At 46.4% G+C, this 25,264-nt stretch overlaps 1 protein-coding gene across 4 annotated transcripts in view; it reads left to right on the top strand.

Annotated features, from left to right (window-relative positions):
• gab1 (GRB2-associated binding protein 1) overlaps positions 1-25,264 on the top strand; it is a 266,339-nt gene that overhangs the window by 181,547 nt on the left and 59,528 nt on the right. For all 4 annotated transcript variants that reach the window (XM_038792432.1, XM_038792435.1, XM_038792434.1 and 1 more), the window contains exon 3: positions 13,461-13,674. In XM_038792432.1, the coding sequence (XP_038648360.1) occupies positions 13,461-13,674 (214 nt within the window). The remainder of the gene's footprint in view (positions 1-13,460; positions 13,675-25,264) is intronic.

The following is a 25,264-nucleotide window of genomic DNA, read 5'->3' as shown; positions in this document are numbered from 1 at the left end:
CCGGTCCCAGGGGTAACAGGGGCGGCAAAAGCAGGGAGAATGCACAGTGAAGGAAGATGTCAAGAACAAGTAAAAAAACAACCGTGAAAAAGCAGCTGAAAGTCCGTCGGGATGTGGAAAGTTCACTGTGGGGACGGCAAGGAAAATGGAGGCAGGGGCACCAGGGGAGGCCGCATTGCCCACGGCTGACGAAATTACTATGGTGATGGCCGTGGAACCCGAAAGGCAGTTCACAAAACACATGGAGGCGATGAGGAAGGAGATAGGGGCGGCATTGAAAGTGTTGGTGGAGGAGGCGATTGCCCCGGTGAGGGCGGCGGTATTGAGCGCAGTGGCGGAGGTGCGGGGGCAAGGTGAGGCGCTGAAGGAAGTGGAAGAGACATTGGTGCAGCACAGCGATCAACTTACCTCGATGGGGAAGGAGATGCGGAAGGTGATCGAGATCAACGAGCCAAAATGGGCGACTTGGAAAACATATCCAGGCGACAAAATCTGAGGATTGTGAGTCTGCCCGAAGGAGTGGAAGGCCTGAGGCCGACTGAGTATTTTGCTACGATGTTGGCGAAGCTATTGGGGGAGGGGAATGATCCCTCCCGATATGAACTGGATCGGGCTCATTGGTCGTGGAGGCCTGTACCAAAGGAGAGTGAGCCGCCAAGAGTAGTGACTCTGTGTTTTCGGAGGTACAGTGTGAAAGGGAAGGTCCTGTGCTGGGCAAAGCAGAAGTGGGTGGTGCAGTGGGCTGGAGCTGTTATACGCATATATCAGGACTTTACGGTGGAGCTGGCAAGGAGGCGGGCTGCCTTCAGCTGGGTGAAGAACGCACTGTACATCAGTAAGGTGCGGTGCGTCATAGTATACCCAGCTAAGTTGAGGGTGACCTACAAATCCAAGGACTTTTATTTCGGGACGACGGAAGCAGCGGAGGAGTTTATGAAGGCAGAAGGACTGTGGCTGAATTGAGAAGTGGTCATGTACCGATGTAGCCTCATGTAGCTGTATTTTTTTCACTGCAGCGGGTGTATGTGCTAAATGAGCCAATGTTTTATATACTTGGACAAGGGAAGAGAGGGGATTCTCTTTGATGGTTCTTTGGAGCTTGGGTGTGTATGCGGGGTTTGTGTGCTGAAAGAGATTTCTTGGTTTTCCTGGGGCCGGGCAAGGGGGAAAGAGACTCCTCCAACACCCAACTCACTATCACATATCTTCCTCCCCCCGGGTCCTGCACTTCTTTGACCCCCACAAACACCGTACTTTTCCCGGTGCGCGAAAACCTGGGAGCTCTTAATCGGTCCGTTTAACCCTCACACATTCCACGTCACAATCTTACCAGAGGCTTTAGCCTCCATTCCCCGCTACCATCCGCCATCATCCCCTTGCGGTTCTACTTCCTTTAATATCAGCACCCCCCACCCCCACCCCCCTGCCGCCACCTCTCATGAACTCCTCTGTCATCTCACCTTCGTTCATCAGCATTACCTGTTAGCATGGCAACTCTCGCTCGAAGGACCCCCCCATGCACTCGTTTCCATCCAATTTCCCACTGGTTCCTCATTAACCTGTGCAAATGACCCTTACCCACCTGAATACCCCTCAAAAACGCCCCACCCTCCAGTAACACAAAACAGCCTTGACATCTCGGGCCCGATTCTCCCATACCCGGTGGGGCGGGGGGGTTCCGGCGGGACGAAGTGGCGTGAACCACTCCGGCGTCGGCCCACCCCAAAGGTGCAGAATCCACACATGTGCAGGAAGGTTTCACCTACGCGTTGGCCATCGCGGAGGCTCGCATGGCCGACGCATAGGGAAAGAGTGCCCTCACGGCACAGGCCCGCCCGCGGATCGGTGGGCCCCGATTGCGGGCCAGGCCACCATGGGGGCACCCTCATGGGCCAGATCACTCCGCGCACCCCCCCGCCCCCCCCCCCCAAAGACCTTGGAGCCCGCCCGCGTCGCCAGGTCCCGCCAGTAAGGGACCTAGTCTAATATACGCCGGTGGGATTGGCAAAGAACCAGCGGGACTTTGGCCCATCGCGGGCCGGAGAATCGCCGGGGGGGGGGGGGGGGGGGCGCTGCGCGCAGCCGCCAACCGGCGTGGCGTGATTCCCTCCCCCATCGAATCTCCGGTGCCGGAGAATTCAGCGGGGGCGGGATTCATGCCCCTCCCCCCCGACAGTTCTCCCGCCCAACACCCTTGCAGATTTAGGTCCTCCATCTCATGCCAATTCTCAGTTCTCCCCCAGTTTATGGACCCGTATAAAGTCATTGGCATCCTGTGTTATGTTTACCTTCGAAATTGTTGTTAAAAAATTACAAATGCCTTGATAAAATGGTTTTTTTAAAGAAAACGTCATTGGCACCTTCTGGTGTCTCAAAGTAGCACTCCCAGCCTTCAAAAGTGACACACAATTTCGATGGGTACAGCACCCCATACCGAACTGTGCTAACCACTGTGCTACCGACATGGTGCTTGTCTAAATCTGGGCTCACTCCCAATAACCCCTTTACCCCTTGATAGGATGCAGAGCTGGGCCGAAAAATGGCTGACAAGTGCGAGGTGATTCATTTTGGTCGGAAAAATTTGAACGCGGATTACAGGGTCAACAGCAGGGTTCTGAGTAATGTGGAGCAACAGAGAGATCTTGGGATTCATCTCCACAGACCTCTGAAGGTTGCCACTCAAGTGGATAGAGCCGTGAAGAAGGCCTATAGTGTGTTAGCGTTTATTAACCGGGGGCTTCAGTTTAAGAGCCGTGGGGATATGCTACAACTGTACATTACCCTGGTGAGACCACATTTGGAGTATTGTGTGCAGTTCTGGTTACCTCACCTCACTCAATGTGGAAGCATTGGAAAGGGTGCAAAGCAGATTTACCAGGATGCTGCCTGGTTTGGAGGATAGGTCTTATGAGGAAAGGTTGAGGAAGCTAGGGCTTTTCTCTTTGGAGCGGAGGAGGATGAGAGGCGACTTAATAGAGGTTTATAAGATAATGAGGGGGATAGATAAAGTGGACGTTCAGAGACTATTTCCTCGGGTGGATGTAGCTGTTATAAAGGGGCATAACTATAAGGTTCAGGGTGGGAGATATAGGAGGGATGTCCAAGTTAGGTTCTTTACTCAGAGAGTGGTTAGGGTGTGCAATGGACAGCCTGCTGTGATCGTGGAGTCGGACACTTTAGAAACTTTCAAGCGGTTATTGGATAGGCACATGGAGCACACCAGAATGACAGGGAGTGGGATAGCTTGATCTTGGTTTCGGACAAGGCTCGGCACAACATCGAGGGCCGAAGGGCCTGTTCTGTGCTGTACTGTTCTATGTTCTGTGGGAACCAAATTAGAAATAATGGTGTCAGAGCGGGCATCAGAGAGCTGAGGGACCTGTTCATTGACGGGAGGTTTGCGAGCCTGGGAGAGTTGGAGGAGAAATTTGAGCTCCCCTCGGGGAACATGTTCAGGTACCTGCAGGTAAAGGCATTTGCTAGGCGGCAGGTGGAGGGATTCCCTTTGCTGCCCGTGAGGGACGGGGTGCTTTCGGGGGTCTGGGTCGGGGATGGGAAGGTATCTGATATCTACAAGGTAATGCAGGAGGTGGAGGAGGCGTCAGTAGAGGAGCTAAAGGTTAAGTGGGAGGGGGAGCTGGGGGAGCAGATCGAGGATGGGACATGGGTGGATGCCCTGGAGAGGGTTAACTCTTCCTCCTCATGTGCGCGGCTTAGCCTCATCCAGTTCAAGGTGCTGCACCGGGCCCATATGTCCGGGACTAGGATGAGTAGGTTCTTTGGGGGCGAAGACAGGTGTGTCAGGTGTTCAGGGAGTCCAGCAAACCATGCCCATATGTTCTGGGCATGCCCGGCACTGGAGGAGTTCTGGAAGGGGGTGGCGAGGATGGTGTCGAGGGTGGTGGGATCCAGGGTCGAGCCAGGCTGGGGACTCGCGATGTTTGGGGTTGTGGTGGAGCCGGGAGTGCAGGAGGCGAGAGAGGCCGGTGTTTTGGCCTTTGCGTCCCTAGTAGCCCGGCGGAGGATCTTGCTGCAGTGGAAGGATGCGAGACCCCCAAGCGTGGAAACCTGGATCAATGACATGGCGGGTTTTATTAAGCTGGAGAAGGTCAAATTCACCCTGAGAGGATCGGTACAAGGGTTCTTTAGGCGGTGACAGCCTTTCCTCGACTTTCTGGCTCAGCGATAGGGAACTAGGTCAGCAGCAGCAGCAACCCGGGGGGGGGGGGGGGGGTTGACTATGTTTATTTAATTTAATTTATTTTTAAGTTCTCTTGTTGTTTACCGGGTTTGGGGGGGGGGGGGGTGGGGGGGCTCGATATATGCGTTGCTACGGTCTTGGGGGTGTTATGCTTATTATGTTGTTTTATTGTTGCTTGTTACTGTTTGTTGTTATATATTTTGTTTAAAAAAATTTCAATAAAAATTATATTAAAAAAAAAGAAATAATGGTGTTAAGTTAGATGCCAGGAAATACTTATTTCATTATAGTGGTTGATGACTGCTGATGACTGTTGATGACAGGTGAGCCTGAATTTGCAACAGACATTAAAAAGTAGCTGGATGAATTGCTGTGGGTAGGATGTATCTGAAATTACAAAAAGGCAAGTGGAGCTAGCAGGAATGAGTGTTAACAATTTCAGTAGACTCCAGGAGCTTACTTGTCTTTGGGAATCAGAGAAGAATTTTCCAGACACACAAACATCTGCAGGACTTTCCCAGAAATTTGAAATATGAACAAAAAATGTTGAAAATATTCCGCAGGTCAGGCATCATCTGTGGAAAGAGAAACGGGTTCAACATTTCAGGTTAATGTCCTTCCATTAGAATATTCTCCAAAAGATCCCAGAGGTTATTTTCATAAATTGTCCATTTATTGGAGTCATACCTGGAACGAAGGAAGATGATCGTGGTTTTTGGATGTCAATTATCCGAGTTCCAGACATCACTGCAGGAAACTCTCAGGCTTTTGCCCAATCATCTTCAGCTGCTTCAGCAATGACTTTTCCTCCATCATAAGGTCTGAAGTGAGAATGTTCACTGATTATGCACAATGTTCAGGCCCATTCACAGCTCCTGAGATAATGAAGCAGTTATATCCACATGCAGCGAGATCTCAACAACATTCAGGCCAAGATCTCGACAACATTCAGGCTCAGGCTAATAAGTGGCAATCTCCAACAAGAGAGAATCTAACCATTTACACTTGGCATTTAATGTTGCTACCTTCACTGAATCCCCCATCTTCAAAATTCTGGGGTTACCATTGACCAGAGCCGCCAACTGTTGTCAGGAGAGGGCATTGGGTCAGGCACTTAACTATCAAATTGCCGCGCCACCTCGTTAATGAGTGCAAGGAGACTTTTGAAGTGACAGTCAGCCCATTAAAGATCTTCCAGGTAGACATTCCCACTTCAACTCCTTCACCAAGGTAACATCTTGCAGTCAATGCGAGTTAAACCAACATTTGACCTCAGGGCCCCATCATGGCCACCTTCAAGGCTCTTTAGCACCTAAAGGAAAATTTACCTTTCAGTGATTAGGAAAGAAGAGAGTTCACCAATAAAATTGCAGGTGGTAAGTGAAGGCTGAGTACCTGGTAACAAAACAATAACGTCATAAATAATTGGGAACATTTTCGGAGTGTAAAGTAGATTGAGGTGCAAGGAAGCTGGGGGTTTTGAGATTGGGGATGAGAGAAGGAGGGAGGATAAGTAATGAGGTTGCAGATGGGTAAAGGGTAGTCAACAGGTACTGAATACAGTAACCCAGAAATATATGCATGCCCCTTAGTTTAGGGAAAAAAAACTAACCTAATGAAAGGAAGAGAATCAAATTAAAATGATTAAACTTGAATGTGAGAAGCAGCTGAAATATAAGTGCGGAACTGTTTGTGGCAATCAGGAACAACCGTATAATATGGTGGGAATGTTAGAAATATGGTAAACCCATAGGATGGAAATGAATTTAACATTCAGGAGTATAGAATATGCAAAAGGGACAGAAATGAGGCAATGTCGTCATATATGTCAGGGTCAAACAGAGCATAAAATAAGTTAGTCCTATGGGAGGAAATAAGGTTCGTAAAGAACCACTTTAGGATTGAATTTTCCAATGGGAAAAAGATCCAAGCTAATGCTTGGGATTTGCTAAAGAGCACCAGGTCAGCACAAGGAGGATAGATTGCTCCGTGAAGAGAGAGTTTTTCAGAGACAGGAATATAATTGGAATCGGAAACCTCAACCAACCAAACATAAACTGGATTCCCAGAAGTTTGGAGTTTGACTTGGTAAATGCAATGCATGACTGTTTTTGTGGCTCAAGTATGCAAGACCAGCCATGAGAGCCAGTGCTCACCTTAATCTTGCATTCTTAAATGGCCCAAGAAATTTAAGTCATGCAAACCAAGGGTGAAGTCACTGCAAATTTAAAACAAACTGGGATTTGGTTATATCCGCGATGAGGAGCCAAAAGAGCTAACTTCAAAGAAATGTTTAAAAGAATAAAGATAAATGTGCTGGAACAGGAAGTTTGTTAATATTTCAGTAGACGACGACTTTTTAAAAATTGATGCTGGGCATGTAAGACAAATACAAAGAGCTGGATTTTAACTTTGCGGTATGTTGAGAGCAGCGGGTAGGAACCAGTAGTAATGCAAGGGAAGCCTGAAATTAAGTGCAACATGCCTGTATATGACGTTTAAATGGTGACATTGCATTATAGTGTCCTTGGGCATCCCTACCATTTGGCAAGATGTCAATCTGCATGAGGCAACATTAAAAGAACACTCCAAAAACATGCAATTTGTTGGAGTTGGGAGCACAAAGAAGAAATTGACAAAATAGAGTCCCGAGGTTCAAAGGCTGCCCTTGTTTTTGTGACAGCTCCCTGAATGTGATGATGGGGTTTGCAAATCCCAGAACAGGGAATCACTGCAGACCTACAGAAGACAAAAGCCATAAGAAAATTCCCGCCAGCCAGGAATATCCCCAAACTACAAAGGTTTATGGTATGGTCAACTTTACAGACCACCAACAGAAAGCTCCCAGCCCAAGTACTTTCAATAAAGCCTTTCACACAAGCAGGCAAGAAAACAGCTGTGAATCATATTTAGTGAGTGGTAGATTTCCCTGTTGTGTCGCCAGAGCCCCCCAGCCGCCACTGTGCTTTCTCCTGACTTTCATTATTTTGTTTGAGGAATTCCATGGACCCCCACAGTTAATTTCCAAAAACCATGTTAAAATCATTGTAACTGAGCAATTAAGATATTGAAATTGACAACCTGTCTCCCTTAAAGGGATTGGACACATTTAGCCTAATGTATTGCAGTTAAATGCGGAAGCAAGCACATTGGAGCTGGCATTCCAATACACTCTAATTTTTCCATGTCTTAACTCTGCCCATATCCAACTCACACACTTACTTGCATTAAAATCTACCAACAGTCTGCGCATCCACCCCCACCATGGGATCAACAAGCTGAAACTCAGCAAGCCTGATCCTAAATGGATTTACATAGAACATAGAACAGTACAGCACAGAACACGCCCTTCGGCCCTCGATGTTGTGCCGAGCAATGATCACCCTACTCAAACCCATGTATCCACCCTATACCCGTAACCAACCCCCCCCCCCCCCCCCCCCCCCCACCCCCCCCATTAAATTAAAATGACAGGGGAGTGGGAACCTATACAAGTCATCCGAGGAGGGGGAATCACAGACAAGAGCGAAAGACAGTGGAATAAAAAAAGTGATAGGCATAGAAATCAAGGGCCGGATTCAAACAAGGCCACAGTGAACAATAGAACAGTACAGCACAGAACAGGCCCTTCGGCCCTCGATGTTGTGCCGAGCAATGATCACCCTACTCAAACCCACGTATCCACCCTATACCCGTAACCCAACCTTACTTTTTTAGGATACTACGGGCAATTTAGCATGGCCAATCCACCTAACCCGCACATCTTTGGACTGTGGGAGGAAACCGGAGCACCCGGAGGAAACCCACGCACACACGGGGAGGACGTGCAGACTCCGCACAGACAGTGACCCAGCCGGGAACCGAACCTGGGACCCTGGAGCTGTGAAGCATTTATGCTAACCACTATGCTACCGTACTGCCCCTACATGTTAAAAAGGAAATGGAGGTAAAGTTACTTAAACCAAAGCTTAATTTGGGGCTTGGCTCTCAATGAGGTTGATGTTTTGGGCAAGCTGAATCTCCAGGACCAGATGGTCCCAGAGTATTGAGTGAGATTTGTGAAGCACTGCAAATGTTTTGATGGCTTTTCCTTGAGGTTGAGGTATTTTGTTTTCAGTGCAGTTAGACTAGGACAATTTGAATGTAGGCACATACCGAGGTAGGTTTGGTCAACCCTTCACTTATTTGTTCAAGGGAGGTGTTTGCCATGCCTCTACAATGCTGGAGCCCTTCCCTCATGTGGCAGTAGGTTTGATGTTGAAATTAGGCATACTCCTCCAAGTGGTCTTACATGGTGTCCTGAGCATTCTCCTCGTTGTGGTTGGGTTTTCCATGTGGAAGCAGTGTTGAGGGAGCGCTATCATTTCCTTTATTATCCTTCTTGTGCTGGCACGCAGTTCAGGGCGGTAGCTAATATTCCTGGGGAAGGCCGGGCATTCTTCCCTTCGGGGTTTTTTGTTTCCTTTTCTTTTCATCTGTGTGAGAAATGTGCTGTTAGAAGTCCTGGTATGATCTGATGGTCTATGGGAGGTTCCCTTTATGGTATTGGGGGAAGGGATTTTCCTCCCCCTCCCACCAGGCCAGTTTTTGGGTATCTTGATGATACTTCCCTTTGGCGAGGTGATTTCCCCAGCTAGGTCTGGCATAATCTTTTGTTTACTGTAAATGGGGGTGGTGCACTGCCCTGGATGTATTGTTGAGGTGCAGGATTGGCTGGTGTGCTGGGTTTTGGGTTGCGTTAGGGGTACTGATTCCTGTGTCGAAATGTGCTGGGCTTGGCCAGGTCTAGTGCTGTGGTTGGCATCCTGTTGCTCTTTGGAACTTGGGATGTCCCTTCTCGAAGACACTCATTAGGGACTTCCTGAGAAGCTGGGTTTTGCTTCTTCTCCGCATGGCTCCCTGGGGTTGAGTCGAGTCCTGTACTTTGGCTGATAACCTCTTGTCCCTCCAATGATGTGGACGCTTTCTTGTTTGAATGAGCAACTTGTTCTCTTCTTCATTAATGGGTGATGAGCGTGCGCTGGGGGATTATGGACCCATGGTGGGGTCCTGATCCTTTGTTATCCTGCAATCCACTCTTATTTCTAGTTGTCCTTTTTGTTTTCCTTAGGAGCTGCTTACGGCCCTGATCATAATCTGGACACGTTGTTGTTGGTCCTCTCTGTATAAATATGTGGAATGGAGTTGGTTCTGCTCTGGCCTTGAGACTGAGATTATGTTGCTCTGTGTGATATATATGTAATACCCCATTAGAGCTGGGGCTCTCGCCCTTTTTCATTGTATGTTTGCTTTTTGTTAGCGGGGGGGCGGATATAAAGAATCCGTGATTGGTTCCTGCATGGTGCAGATGGGCCTGGTATATGAGGAGAGGATGTTGCGGTATGTCTCTCTTAAAGGGATTATGGTGTGTTGCGGTTTATGGTCTTGTGATCATTGGTGCCTCTGGCACTGCTGGGGTGGAGGGAGATATATATTGGTGTGCGCCAGAACATGGTGCGAAAAGTTTATCCTGAACTCTTGTGGCAATTGTGTGCATCGGCTGAGTGAGCAGGTGTGCACCATTTTACCATGTTCATGGCCTTATCCTGTTTCTCCCTTGTTCTCTGGTTGGGCTTATAGAGGTATCAAGTTATGTCTGATGATTGTATAGAGCTCATTATACTGCGGTTCTCCTGTGACCCACTGTATTCATGCCTGTGGAGCCTTTTTGTTTGCCTGCTGTGCTGTGTCGATCTTGTGGTTTTCTTGTGTTGTTTGTTAAAATGGAAAACCTCAGTAAATACACTTTTGAAAAAACACTTTTAGATGAGCAAGAAACTTCATGGCCACCTTCTTGCGTTCTTTTGAGGAAGTGATACCTAAATGCACTGTAGTTAATCCGACAAAGTTATGTTCTTCAACTTCCAAAAGGTATTGATTAGTTCCATAAGTGGCTAGCTATGCTCAAAGCCCCATGGCTCTGAATTTAGCTGGCATTTTGCAAACATATGTTGGTTGGGTAGGTTAACTAATTTAAGGTCGTCAGGCTTGCAGTGAGGCGCATTGGTGTGTACTGAAAGTTAAATATTTTAATACACAGGGCCCTGTTTTTGTAAACCGAAAGAACATTTGAACATATTGCACCTGTTTCAACTAAACCGATAAGTGATAGCCATTCGCTGGCTCATTCAAGCTCTCTAGTTTAATTTTCAAACTGCTTGGCAGTTAACTGTCAGTCATCATCAATTGGTACATTCACCGGCAAAGGTTCACTTACCAACCAATCAGCACTCTCCTCTCATACAGTTGTTGCTTCCCCTGGCATTAGTATTCTTGCGAGTGCAAGATGAAAACCTTCAACAAAATGTCTTTTTTTCAGCAATACTCAAGTTCTGTACAATAAAATGACTAAAATTCATTTTGGTGATGTCGTAAAATTCCGTCTGTTACCTTGATATGAAAGCACCTAATCAGAAACAACGTCATAGATGAAGTCCTAGAAGTCATAGAAGTCATCCGGGGCCGGATGGGATTTATCCTAGGATTCTCTGGGAAGCCAGGGAAGAGATTGCTGAGCCTTTGGCTTTGATTTTTAGGTCATCATTGGCTACAGGAATAGTGCCAGAGGACTGGAGGATAGCAAATGTGGTCCCTTTGTTCAAGAAGGGGAGTAGAGATAACCCCGGTAACTATAGGCCGGTGAGCCTAACGTCTGTGGTGGGTAAGGTCTTGGAGAGGATTATAAAAGATACGATTTATAATCATCTAGATAGGAATAATACGATTAGGGATAGTCAGCATGGTTTTGTGAAGGGTAGGTCATGCCTCACAAACCTTATCGAGTTCTTTGAGAAGGTGACTGAACAGGTAGACGAGGGTAGAGCAGTTGATGTGGTGTATATGGATTTCAGTAAAGCGTTTGATAAGGTTCCCCACGGTCGGCTATTGCAGAAAATACGGAGGCTGGGGATTGAGGGTGATTTAGAGATGTGGATCAGAAATTGGCTAGTTGAAAGAAGACAGAGAGTGGTAGTTGATGGGAAATGTTCAGAATGGAGTTCAGTTACGAGTTGCGTACCACAAGGATCTGTTCTGGGGCCGTTGCTGTTTGTCATTTTTATAAATGACCTAGAGGAGGGCGCAGAAGGATGGGTGAGTAAATTTGCAGACGACACTAAAGTCGGTGGAGTTGTAGACAGTGCGGAAGGATGTTGCAGGTTACAGAGGGACATAGATAAGCTGCAGAGCTGGGCTGAGAGGTGGCAAATGGAGTTTAATGTGGAGAAGTGTGAGGTGATTCACTTTGGAAAGAATAACAGGAATGCGGAATATTTGGCTAATGGTAAAATTCTTGGTAGCGTGGATGAGCAGAGGAATCTCGGTGTCCATGTACATAGATCCCTGAAAGTTGCCACCCAGGTTGATAGGGTTGTGAAGAAGGCCTATGGTGTGTTGGCCTTTATTGGTAGAGGGATTGAGTTCCGGAGCCATGAGGTCATGTTGCAGTTGTACAAAACTCTAGTACGGCCGCATTTGGAGTATTGCGTACAGTTCTGGTCGCCTCATTATAGGAAGGACGTGGAAGCTTTGGAACGGGTGCAGAGGAGATTTACCAGGATGTTGCCTGGTATGGAGGGAAAATCTTATGAGGAAAGGCTGATGGACTTGAGGTTGTTTTCGTTAGAGAGAAGAAGGTTAAGAGGTGACTTAATAGAGGCATACAAAATAATCAGAGGGTTAGATAGGGTGGACAGCGAGAGCCTTCTCCCGCGGATGGGGGTGGCTAGCACGAGGGGACATAGCCTTAAATTGAGGGGTAATAGATATAGGACAGAGGTCAGAGGTGGGTTTTTTACGCAAAGAGTGGTGAGGCCGTGGAATGCCCTACCTGCAACAGTAGTGAACTCGCCAACATTGAGGGCATTTAAAAGTTTATTGGATAAGCATATGGATGATAAGGGCATAGTGTAGGTTAGATGGCCTTTAGTTTTTTTTTTCCATGTCGGTGCAACATCGAGGGCAGAAGGGCCTGTACTGCGCTGTATCGTTCTATGTTCTATGTTCTACAGTGCAGAAGGAGGCCGTTTGGCCCATCGAGTCTGCACCGGCTCTTGGAAAGAGCACCATACCCAAGCCCACACCTCCACCCTCTTCCCATAATCCCATAACTCAGTAACCCCACCCAACACTAAGGGCAACTTTGGACACTAAGGGTAATTTAGCATGGCCAATCCACCTATCTTTGGACTGTGGGAGAAAACCAGAGCACCCGGAGGCAACCCACGCACACGCGAGGAGAACGTGCAGACTCCACACAGGCAGTGACCCAAGCCGAGAATTGAACCTGGGACCCTGGAGCTGTGAAGCAATTGTGCTAACCACTATGTTGCCGTGCTGCCCGCGAGTGTGGCATCGAGGACAGATGCGATTTCTTATTAACCTGTTTGCTGGTTTTTTTTAGCTTATTCTGATTCTGTTTGTTCAAGCCAATTTCACAAATGCATGTTTTGGTCCAGTCGTGCTTTTGCTGCTTATAGGAATTTGTTGCCAGGATGTTGAACAAAAATATATTTTTTATGGGAGGTGCGGGGGAAGTGCACGGAAAGTTTGAGAGACGGAATCATTTCACTGTTGCATCAGCTTTGTTAATATTCAAAATAATATCTTGCCTTCCAAAAGAACCTCCACAAAATGGTGATTTAGTCCAGCATCTCATTGTAGCCTGAGTATACAATTCCGAGGTCATGCTTAGTTACTAAGAATGATTGGAAAAATGGGATTTTTGTTTTTAAAGTTATGGAACTACTCTTTCCCTGCGATGCCTACATTTATCCAGCTACAAAATCTGCTTGTCAACCGCACAGAGAAGTATTTGACATCTGTAATAAAACTTTCTTCTGCAGACTGACCCATTTTGAGCTTCGGAGAAAATTGTCTCTGAAACTTTTAGTGAAACACAGCAAGATTGTTCTGCTGTCTACCCATTGCATTGAAATACAGTGCTGCATAATTAACATTTTGAGTGCATCTGGTTTAATGTTTTTCTCACAGGATGCAATTTGGTGAAGCTTTCAGCGTGTTGGAATGTTTGCACAACTCATTGCCACAATTTGAACTTAACTTTTCAAGTACATTGTAGATTGATCAATTCTTTCAATCTTCTGACCCCCGCCCCTTCTCAGTTTTGTGCTGTGAAAAGCTGAATTTCACTGTTACGGATCTTTTTATTTCAATACATTTATTGATAACACTGCTCTTTTTTTTTCTTGTCCCGCTATAGATGCTGTTAAGCCATCAAATCCCTCTGGTAACGCTGGCACTGAGGTACCACTTTCTGTACAGCCTCCAGTGCGGCCAGCAGTTTCGATGGGCTTGCTACCTCCCCCCTATCAGCCAATCAGCGTGCGACGCCTGGAATCATTATCCAGCCAGGAAGATCCGCAGGATTATCTGTGGTTAGCCAACTGTGAAAGTAAAAAGCCTGAACCCGCTAGGTGAGATGAGTGCCTGGGAAGAGTTTCAGTGTCATTTGTAAACTCCCATTCGTGCTAAATCAGAAGATGTTTTTTTTAAATTCAGGCACAACCTCACAATTCATATAGTTGGAATGTTATTCATTTGAAAGAGGAATGGAAGTTGTACTTTTTGTCAGTGGTAATTGACTGTTGATTTGAAGCAATTTTTTTATAAAATTCATCTGAAAGGCTACTTCTTTTTTGAGGTTTGGATTTGAGTTTTCAGTTGATTTGGGCATAAGGTAAGTTCATCGATGTTTCATTTTGACCACTGATATCAGGACTGTGTCTTTAATACTTATCACTTGTGATGGTGTAGGAAATATTGAATATTGTCTAGAAAAATGGCAGAGTTGGCTTTTATGACTATGCCCTGTTTTATTGATGAATTTAGTTTGTTGCCTGGCAGACTTACATAAATGTGGGATAGTGACCAATGTGATAAAGTTGAAAATATGAGCATGATGTTTGCTTGGTCAAAGGACAAGGAAACTGGAGGTGAAACTGTCCTCACCTTGCCTCTTGTTCAGTTTTTGCATCTTTGACGCTAATATCCCCAAGCTCCATCTCCTTTTCAAGATCTCTCGCTTTGGGTCGATTACCTGATTTCCATAGTTGAGTCTTTAATCCTCTACTCTTCATCAAACTTTAAACCTGTATACTATGGGAAGCACGCTGGTGCAGTGGGTAGCAGTGCTGACTCATGGTGCCGAGGACCCGGGTTCAATCCTGGCTCTGGGTCACTGTCCGTGTGGAGTTTGCACATTCGCCCCATGTTGGCATGGGTTTTGCCCCCACAACCCAAAGATGTGTAGGGTAGGTGGATTGGCCACGCTAAATTGGCCCTTAATTGGAAAAAATGAATTGGGCACTCTAAATGTATTTTTTAAAAACCTGTATACTTTTTCTTTAAATGAAAAGGCCACTATCTAACAACTTAGTAGAATCACAATGTCATGGAAATTGAAGTTTTTTAAAAAAGTATTTCACTCTAATTCTGTCTGTCCAGCAATACAAAGCAAAGCGAATCTTTCATCTGAATTGCACAAACGTATCAGTAAAAATGGTCTCCAGATGAAACTTGCTCACAACAATACTACTGTTGTTCATTGGAATGCATAGCTACACAGGAAGTAAAAGACTTATCCCAGTCAGATTTACAAGTGTCAATAAGCAAAACAGATTAGAAGTGTGACATGCAACCGATTACCCAATTCCCTTGCAAAGCTGTAATAATTACTACATATAAAAGAAAATCTCTGGATCACTTAAATCATCTTCTTTGTGTTGTTCAGCCTTCAAGGCAAAAAATGGCCTTGTTTATCATCTGGGATGCTTGGTAGTGTTCCGATGGGTACATAGATCGAACTCCGCCAGACAGTTCTGCTGCAAATAGGACAAAGTACCTTGGACAATTGAATTTTGGATAAGTTGTTGCCTCAGGATTTTCTCTGCTTATGTCTTCTCTCTGATACCCACTTGCTTTCAAAGGAGGCCGCCTTTTTATTTGGTTACGTCAGGCACAGTGATCCTGGGTGAGCTTCTCCCAGGACACAAAGTCAATATCAAAACTCCTAGGTGAAGCCTTGACTGTCCTTGTAGCATTTCCTTTGACCGTCATGAGAGCATACCTCTGACTCAAGCTTTCCATAAAAGTGTCAGACACTCAGACTACATGACCTGCGGAACTCTGTTGTGATGGTTTCACTATGGTGTTGATGCTTGGCATGCCAGCTCAGGTGAGCACCTGTCACCTGATCTTCAGTAGCTTCCAAGCAAAAGTGGCGAGCTTCTTGGCTGGTGCACAGTTAGAGTCTGGCATGTTTAGAGCGAATGGGAAGGACTGTTGCACTACAGACATAATTTGGTAGGTAGACGTCACTCCTCTTCATTCCCAAACTGGAATGATGGAGGTCTGCCAAAGGCTACACTTTGGGAAATTCTTCCTTGTGTCTTGTCGTCAAGAGAACAGCTTGAGAGTGTGTTGCTGAGATAAGTAAACTTATCCACTGCTGACAGGTATAGTCATGGACAGAAACCTTTGGCTCAAGATGAGGCTTTCCTGGAGCGGGCTAGTGCATTACTTCAGTTTTCTTTGTGCTGACCTTAAGGCCAGAGCGGTGGCATGCATTAGTCCACACTACATTGCATATCCAGCTCTGAACCAGCAGCTAGTGCACAGTCATTGGCAAACAGGAGATCACAAAGGACACCCTTGGAGACCTTAGCCTTTGCCTGGAGTTGTCCCAGATTCAGTAGCTTCCATCCATGAGATGTCTGATCACAGCACGACAGAGAAAAGTATGTTGAAGAGGGTTGGTGCTAGTGCACAACCCTGTTTAACTCCATTAGTGACTGGGAATGGGTCAGAAGATTGACCATCACCCAGGATATTTGTAAGCACAAAGACATGGAATTGTTGAATTATGATGAATAAAGAAAATGTTAACTGAGGCAGATTTAGGGATGATGAGGACCACTGAAGCCTGCAGCAAAATGCTCCATCGTTTGACAAAAGGTTGGGATAAGTGGTCAAGTGTGGTAACCACTTAAAATGAGTGCATAAGAAAACAGCAGTCACATGGGCAAGGATAGACTGAATCAGCAGAGAGTAGAGGTTACATGAAATATAAAGCAGAAAGAAAAGGAGACTGCAAGACTTGAGAGAGGGGTAACCAGGAAAGAAGTGGACACGTCCTTGAGTTCCCCCATGTAATACAGAGGGTAAACCAACAAGCAAACACCCACTAATTGTCACAGATTTGTGAGCATCATTACATTGTCTGTAATTGTCACGTAATTGACTAATAACATTGTGTATACAATAAGGAAGCAGTTTTGAAGTGTGAAATAAATAAAAAGGATTTTTGAAGCAACGAAAGGAAGTTATTTCTGCTAATTAACTAGCTGGAGTTGGATTGGGGCCCCAGTGGAAAGTACCTGCTTCATTTTCAGGGAGAGACGTGGAGTACAATTCAACTAATTGGGAACAAAGTCCCATAGTGAGCACATTTAGCCGCCTGTTTCCCGGCACTTGCAGCGCCAAGAAACACATGGCTATAAAATGCGACTCGCATTGTATAAGGGGCTTCAGCGGGAACGAGTGGTAGTGGCCGCACACAGCCCCGTTTTATACACTGAGGAGCTCCGCTCGCCCGTACTCCCAAGTGTAGCGAGAGATCGGGACACCATCTTTATATAGCGTCCCGATCCCCGAGGCATCCGAAGCAACCCGCTGTCCCTCCCCATCACCCATGCGGGGCACCCACAGCCCAGTCTAGTGTGCATAAGAAATGCCATCTTGGCCATGCCACCCTGGCTGTGCCCTCGCTATCTGGAAGCGTCACCTGGGCACCTTGGCAGTGCCAGGTTGGCACCCAGGTGGCACTGCCAGGGTGCCCAGGTAGCACCAGCAGTGCCAGGGCACCATCCTGCCCAGAGGCATGTAGCTGGGGGCCTCCAATCCCCTGGGGGACCCTCATGACTGCCGTTCCATTTGGTCCCCATCCAAGTGGCACTCGCGCCCGAAGTCTCCGAGGCAAAGGGAATTGATCAGAAAGCCTCTGGTACCTTGGGGGAATCTGCAGATTAAAATGCGACTAGCTTTAATATGCAGATTTGCCAAGAAGTGACCACGCCCACAATGGGCGGGATTTATATTGCAACGTCTTCGATTGGATCTCGCGAGGCGTTGCGATTGGGGCCGATCCCAGGTGTAGATTTTGTGGTCTCCTGGCTCTTATCAGGCACTCTGCACCACAGCGAGCTGCTTTTCGGGTGCAGCCTGACCATTGGATCGTGCCCATTCTTACTAACTGATTAAAATACAAGCTCTGTTTAATTGATAAAATCATTGTGTGAGAGGAGACCTTCCAAGTGGTAGACATACTTGATAACAGGTAGGTAAATACAGAATGGTTACAAGGCTCAGTCGGGTGAAGGGTATTCCTGTAGACTTTTGAAAGTAGGGCGAGAAATAGTAAGACCGAGTTGTTTGGGGAGAATTCTACAGAGTAAAGAAAGAAATTGCATTTAGATTGCCGCTTTAACGTTCTGGAATGTTCCGAAGCATTTCACAGGCAATAGATTACTTTTTGAAATCATTAATGCAATGTAGGCAACTGCAGCAGCCACTCTATCACACTGAGGTTCCACTAACAACAGTGAGGACAGACCAGTTTCCGATTTTGCTGGTTTTGCTTGAGGTCTGAATATTGATGAGGACACTGCACCCCTGCTCCCTTGCAGATGGTGCCAATGATTTATTTTTTGTACACACAAACAGACAGATAATCATGGCGTGAAAGGCAATGATTCTAACAATGTAGTACTCCTCTATTACTACACGGAAGTGTTGGCTATATTTTGTACAGTACTCCAGTTCTGGAGCGGGGTTAATACTATGACCTCAGAGTGTGTTACCCCTAAACTAGATTGCCAGCAGCTTGGTCGCATAAAGATTGGTCTTTAATGGAGTACCTTAAAAAGCAGCGGGACAACCAAAAATCTGTACTGAAGAATGGCTGGTGCATGTATGGCGCTATTATTTTGGTATGATGGAATGATGTCAGGGACGGATTTTAATACAAGGACAAGGATCTTGATATTGTGTTCTGCAGGATGGCACTAGGCCAATGGAGCATGGCAAGGACAGAGTTGGTAAGTGCAGGAGAATTCTATCTGTACAATCAATAACAATTATATTTGATTAAAATTACCAAAGCAATTGAAACATACAGTAGTGGGACATGTAACCTGGAAATTAATTATTCTCAAATTTTGCTGATACTTACCAGCATCTTTCTACATATTTTTTACCATATCCTTAACATTTAATATGCCAGGGCAGCATGGTGGTGCAGTGGTTAGCACTGCTGCCTCACCGCGCCGAGGTCCCAGGTTCGATCCCGGCTCTGAGTCACTGTCCGTGTGGAGTTCGCACATTCTCCCTGTGTTTGCGTGGGTTTTGCCCCCACAAACCAAAGATGGGCTGGGTAGGTGGATTGGCCACGCCACATTACCCCTTAATTGGAAAAAAATGAATTGGGTGCTCTAAATTTATTTTAAAACACATTTAATATGCCATTCATTCACTTTCTGGTTTACTCATTTATTTTCCGCACATCAATGTCGCACTGTTATCATTTTTCAACTGAACTACAAATGATCCCTCCAGGAACTGAGAATAACCTAATCATGATGTTTGGAGTCTCTTAATTGACATCTGTACCATCCCAGTGTTTACCTCACAGTGCTTACAAGCTTTGTCACTTCAAAAGGACAGATATTTCCAATTTAGTAAAAAGAATGTTACTTTTTTTTGTCTTGTACAATATTCTTTATAAAACAGTACTTCCTCTAACCTAATACAATATTCTTTATAAATCATTGCATCCTCTAACCTAATATGACCAGCGGCTAGCATAAAATCCTCCACAAGATTGCATCTGTTGTAGATTCAAGAAGATTCAAAACAATCTTGTTAAAAGAAAATCCAACACTGATGTTGAATATAACATTTATATGCATCCTCTGACTGCAGCAGCTTTTTAATAGTCGTCATTCCTTCAATTTCATAATCGGAGCATTGGCCTTGGTCCTATTGCCTGGATTAGTGCAGCTCCAGTGACCCTCGATAAGCTCAACAGCATCAGAGGACAAAGCAACCTACTTAATTGGCACTGCGTCCATCAGCTTAAACATTCACTCCCTTCACCACCTTTGCACAGTAGCAGCAGCGTGTAGCCATGTACAAGATACACAGCAACAACCCACCAGCACTCCTACCAGTTGGAAGGACAAGGGCAGCAGATCCATGGGAACGCCACCAGCTGCAAGTTTTCCTCCAGTTCACACACCATCCTGACTTGGAACTATATCGCCTCTCCTTCACTGTCACTGGGTCGAAATCCTGGGACTCCCTTCCTAACAGCACTTTGGGTGTCCCTAGAATACATGTACTGCAGCAGTTCAAGAAGGAAGCTCACCACTGCCTTCTCAAGTGCAATTAGGGATTGGCAATAAATAGTAGCCTAACCAGTAGCCATGAACATATAAAATCTTTTTCAATGTTTGACTACCTATAAGCAATACCACAAAAATGTGTTCAACAGTTGCCTGTGATCACCCCGCTAATGTTTGAATCTAAAAAGTTGCTATAATGAGGGGAAAAAAATTATTTTGTCTAGTTGTTTCAAATAACTTGCAATTTTCTTGTTTAAAAGGAAAACTCAAATCATCATTTTCCAAAATGGTAAAAAGGTAGTAAATAGAAGGGATGGGGCCAATTAAGGACCTAAAGGGAATCTACGCATGGAGGCAGAGGGTATGGATGAGGCACTAAATGAATACTTTTCAACGGTCTCTATCAAGGAAGATGATGTTGCCAAAATCAAAGTGAAAGAGGAGTCAGTTGAGATACAAGATGGCTGAAAGATTGATGAGGTGGAATTCGAAAGGGTGGCTCGACTTAAAGATAGTAAGACTCTAGGATCGGATCAGATGCATCCGAGGATGCAGAGGAAAAAGAGGTTGAAAATTGCAGAGGCACTAGATTTAATCTTCCAATACTCCTTAGATACAGGGGTGATGCCAGAGGACTGGAGAATTGCAAATGTTTACACATTGCCCAGAAACTGTTTAATCACAGTGGTAGGAAAGTTTTTACATAAGAACTAGGAGCAGGAGTAGGCCATCTGGCCCTTCGAGCCTGCGCCGCCATTCAATTAGGTCACGGCTGATCTTTTGTGGACTCAGCTCCACTTTCCCACCCGAACACCATAACCCTTTATTCCTTTATTCTTCAAAAAACTATCTATCTTTATCTTGAAAAATTCAATGGAGGAACCTCAACTGCTTCACTGGGCAGGGGATTCCATAGATTCACAACCCTTTGGGTGAAGAAGTTCCTCCTGAGCTCAGTCCTAAATCTACTTCCCCTTATTTTGAGGCTATGTCCCCTAGTTCTGCTTCCACCCGCCGAGTGGAAACAACCTCCCCGCATCTATCCTATCATTGAAGGTGACTTGTGACAATAAGCAATTATTATTATTATCTATTCCCATCATAATTTTCTATGTTTCTATAAGATCCCCCGCATCCTTCTAAATTCCAACGAGTACAGTCCCAGTCTACTCAACTTCTCCTCGTAATCCAACTCCCTCAACTCTGGGATTAACCTAGTCAATCTCCTCTGCACACCCTCCAGCGCCAGTACATCCTTTCTCAGGTAAAGAGATCAAAACTGAACACAATACTCCAGGTGTGGCCTCACTAACACCATATACAGCTGTAGCATAACCTCTCTAGTCTTAAACTCCATCCCTCCAGCAATGAAGGACAAAACTCCATTCGCCTTCTTAATCACCTGTTACACCTGTAAACCAACTTTTTGTGATTCATGCACAAGGACGCCCAGGTCCCTCTGCACAGCAGCATGTTTTAATATTTTATCATTTAGATAATCCCTTTTGTTGTTATTCCTACTAAAATGGATAACCTCACATTTGTCAACATTGTATTCCATCTGCCAGACCCTAGCCCATTCACTTAAACTATCCAAATCCTTCTGCAGACTTCCAATATCCTCTGCACCTTTTGCTGTACCATTCATCTTAGTATCGTCTGCAAACTTGGACACAATGCCCTTGATCCCCAACTCCAAATCATCTATATAATCATCTTTTAAAGACAATAATCTCTAGAACAAAATGAACAGTCACTTGGACAAGTGTGGGTTAATCTGAGAAAACCAGCATGGAATAGTCAAAAACTTGTTACAAAATTGTGTGTAACTAATTTATTGAGTATTTCTGATGTGGTATCAGAGATGGTTTTTAAAGGTTGGTTGATGTGGTGTATATGGACTTCAGACAGATATTTTATGAAGTGCCACACAATAGACTTCCCAGAAAAACAGAAGGCCATTGAATAAAAAGGGATGGTGGTAGCAAGGATACGAAGTTGGCTGAGTGGCAGGAAACTGGTGTAGTGGTTAATGGTTATTTTTCAAACTGGAGGCGCGCATATAGTGGGGTTCCCCAGGGGCCAGTATTAAGGCCACTGCTTTTCTTGATTTTTTTTTCTCTGAAAATCTTTTTATTGGCTTTTCTCATATTTATAAACAGTTGTTGCTTATATACCTTACATTTTTCTTGCCCACGCTAATTTGCTTTATTTTAAATAGAGGTTTGTTTTGTCCTTCATTTGGCTAACTGTACATACATTTTGCTGCCTTCTGGATCGGCCTATGATGTCCCCCCCACCGCCCCCCCGCGGGTTGCCCAGTTCTTTGATTCTTCATCTTTTTTTTCCCCTGGCTTACTCCTCATTGCTGGCCTCGAACAGGTTTTAGAACAGGCCGACGAACTGCCCCCAAGTATCCAGGAAGCCTTCCTCTGACCCTCGGATGGCGTGCTTAATCTTCTCCAGGTGGAGAAATTCCGAGAGGTCAGCGAGCCAGTCTGCAGCTTTGGGTGGTGCTGCCGATCGCCAGCCGAGCAGGATTCTCCGGCATGCGATTAGGGAAGCGAAGTCAAGGCTGTTGGCCCCCTTCTCCATGTGTAGCTCTGGCTGCTCCGATACCCCGAAGATTGTCACTATTGGGCATGGCTTCACCCTCACCCCCATAACCTTGGACATTGCCTCGGAGAAGGCTGTCCAGAACCCAGCAAGCTTGGGGCAAGCCCAAAACATGTGGGTGCGATTGACCTGGCCCCTCTGGCACTGTTCACATTTGTCCTCCACCTCTGGGAAGAACCTGCTCATTCGGGTTCTGATTCTTGAGATATTTTAACAACCTCTCCTCGACTAAGGGGTGTGCAGGGTTCAATTTCAAAAGGATAGTGATAGACTTGAAAAGGAAGGCTGCTAGAATCGGCAGAACACATGGCGGATGAAATTTAATGCAGAGAAGTGTGAAGTGGTGGGTTTTGGTCGGAAGAATTAGAAGAGGCAATATAAAATAAAGGACACAATCCTAAAGAGGATGCAGGAAAGATAGAATTGAGGTTGTGTGCGCGCAAATCATTAAAGAGGGCAGGTTGAAATGTTGCTCGTTATGCTTTTCCTTAATTTGCTCTGTTTTAATTACCTTTGCTCAAGAGTCGCCAGGTATCTTTCTGATACCACCACAAGGTTCAAAACCGAATACTGATCAATGACTCGATACACCAGTTAGTAAGTTTGAAATCAATGCACATTTATTTACACACACAGTCAATTATTACTCATGCACAAACTCTACTCACTAAACTACAACTACTACTAAAAGCCTATACTTAGCTTCAGGCGCCCACTCAGTCAGAGGAACAATGGCCGTTGTCCGGTTCTGATACTGCTGGCTTCGAACTGGTATAGAATAGTAGCTAGGAGCGCCTATCTCGTAGCGTGCGTTGACCTTAGACTTACTTGGCTGGTGCTTGGCAGGCCTCTCGTCGCTGAGAGCCAAATGCCAAGGTGAAGATGAAGAGTTCAAGAGTTCTTAAGAGCGCGCTCTGACCTTGGGGACTCTGTTTTATACCCCAAAGGGTTTCACGCCCTTCTGGGCGGACACTGGACTTGGTCCCAATTAATTTTTAATGAGGCTAGGGACAGAGAGACCCTGCCGCCGCCAATGTCGCAAGCCACTATATCACTGATAGTGAAGCGGGGTAAAGACCCGGAGGCGTGTGGGTCCTACAGGCCAATCTCCCTGATTAATGTAGATGCCAAGCTCCTGGCAAAGGTACTGGTGATTAGAATTGAGGACTGCATGCCGGAGGTGATTGGGGAGGACCAAACTGTCGGCCAACTTGAGACGATTACTTAATGTGATAATGATGCCCCCGGCGGGCAGGGAGGTGGAGGTAGTGGTGGCGATGGACGCCGAGAAGGCCTTTGACCGGGTGGAGGGGGGCTATCTATGGGAGGTGCTCGGACGGTTTGGGTTCGGGGAGGGACTGGTGAATTGGATCAAGTTATTATATCAGGCCCCAAAGGCCAGTGTCAGGACAAACAGAGAAGTGTCGGAGTACTTTAGGCTGTACCGTGGGACCAGACAGGGCTGCCCGCTCTCCCCGCTGCTGTTTGCGCTGGCCATAGAGCCGCTGGCAATTGCGCTGGGAGCCGCAAAGGGATGGAAGGGGATGGTTAGGGGGGGGGTAGAACATAGGGTCTCTCTTTATGCGGACGACCTGCTCCTGTACGTGTCGGGCCCAGTGGCCGGGATGGGAAGTATACTGGAAATGTTGAGGAAGTTCGGCCAGTTCTCAGGATACAAATTAAATATGGCCAAGAGTGAAATGTTTGTGGTACAGGCAAGGGGCCAGGAGAACAGATTGAGAGGGCTACCATTTTGGCTGGTTGAGGAAAATTTCCGGTACTTGGGGATCCAGGTGGTGCGAACTGGGGCAGGCTGCATAAGTTAAATTTGGCCAGGGTGGTGGAGCAAATGAAGGGAGAGTTTCAGAGATGGGATGCACTCTCGCTGGCAGGGAGGGTACAGACTGTAAAGATGACAATCCTCCCTAGATTTCTGTTTATTTTTCAAGGCCTCCCGATCTTTATCCCACAGTCCTTCTTCAAAAGAGTTAACAAGATGATCATGAGCTTTGTCTGGGCGGGAACATCCCCGTGGGTGAAGAAGGCGATGCTCGAGAGGAACTGCAGTGAGGGAGGGCTGGCTTTGCCGAGTCTGATTAATTATTACTGGGCGGCCAATATCGCTATGATAAGGAAGTGGATGGTGGGTACGGGGTCTATCTGGGAGCGGATGGGGGCGGCTTCGTGCAGGGGCTCCAGCTTGGCAGCCCTGGTCACGGCTCCTCTACCGCTGCCGCCGGCCAGGTACTCCACCAGCCCGGTAGTGGTGGCGACCCTGCGGATATGGGGCCAGTGGAGGAGGCATGTAGGAGAGATGGGGGTGTCTGTCTGGGCGCCAATCTGCGACAACCATCGGTTTGCCCCCGGGAGTATGGATGGGGGGTTTCGGTGGGGAGGGTGGGCGACATGTTCCTGGAAGGGAGCTTTGCGAGTTTGAGGAGCTTGGAGGAGAAATTTGCTCTGGTAAGGGGAAATGATTTTAGGTACCTACAGTTGCGGGACTTTGTCCGTAGACAGGTCCCATCCTTGCCACGCCTCCCGCCATTGGGGATCCAGGACAGAATAGTCTGTAGCGGGGAAGGAGGGGAGGGTAGAGTCTCTGATATTTATAAGGTGCTCATGAAGGAGGAAGGGTCCCTGACGGAGGAACTGAAACTCAAATGGGAGGAGGAGCTAGGCAGGGAAATGGAGGACGGGCTGTGGGCAGAAGCCCTGAGTAGGGTAAATTTGACCGCAACATGTGCCAGGCTCGGCCTGATTCAATTTAAGGTCGTTCACCGGGCCCACATGACTGTGGCTCGGATGAGCAAATTCTTTGGGGTAGAGGACAAATGAGCTAGGTGCGCAGGAGGACCAGCGAACCACATACACATGTTTTGGGCATGCCCGATGCTTGGGGGATACTGGGAGGGATTTGCGGGGATCATGTCCCGGGTGCTAAAAACAAGGGTGGCGATGGGTCCAGGGGTGGCCATTTTTGGGGTTTTGG

The sequence above is a fragment of the Scyliorhinus canicula genome, chromosome 3, assembly GCF_902713615.1.
Source record: "Scyliorhinus canicula chromosome 3, sScyCan1.1, whole genome shotgun sequence".
In the NCBI taxonomy this organism is placed as follows: Eukaryota; Metazoa; Chordata; class Chondrichthyes; order Carcharhiniformes; family Scyliorhinidae; genus Scyliorhinus; species Scyliorhinus canicula.
The sequence above is the reverse complement of the archived record's forward strand: the minus strand, read 5'-3'. Positions and strand labels throughout refer to the sequence as shown.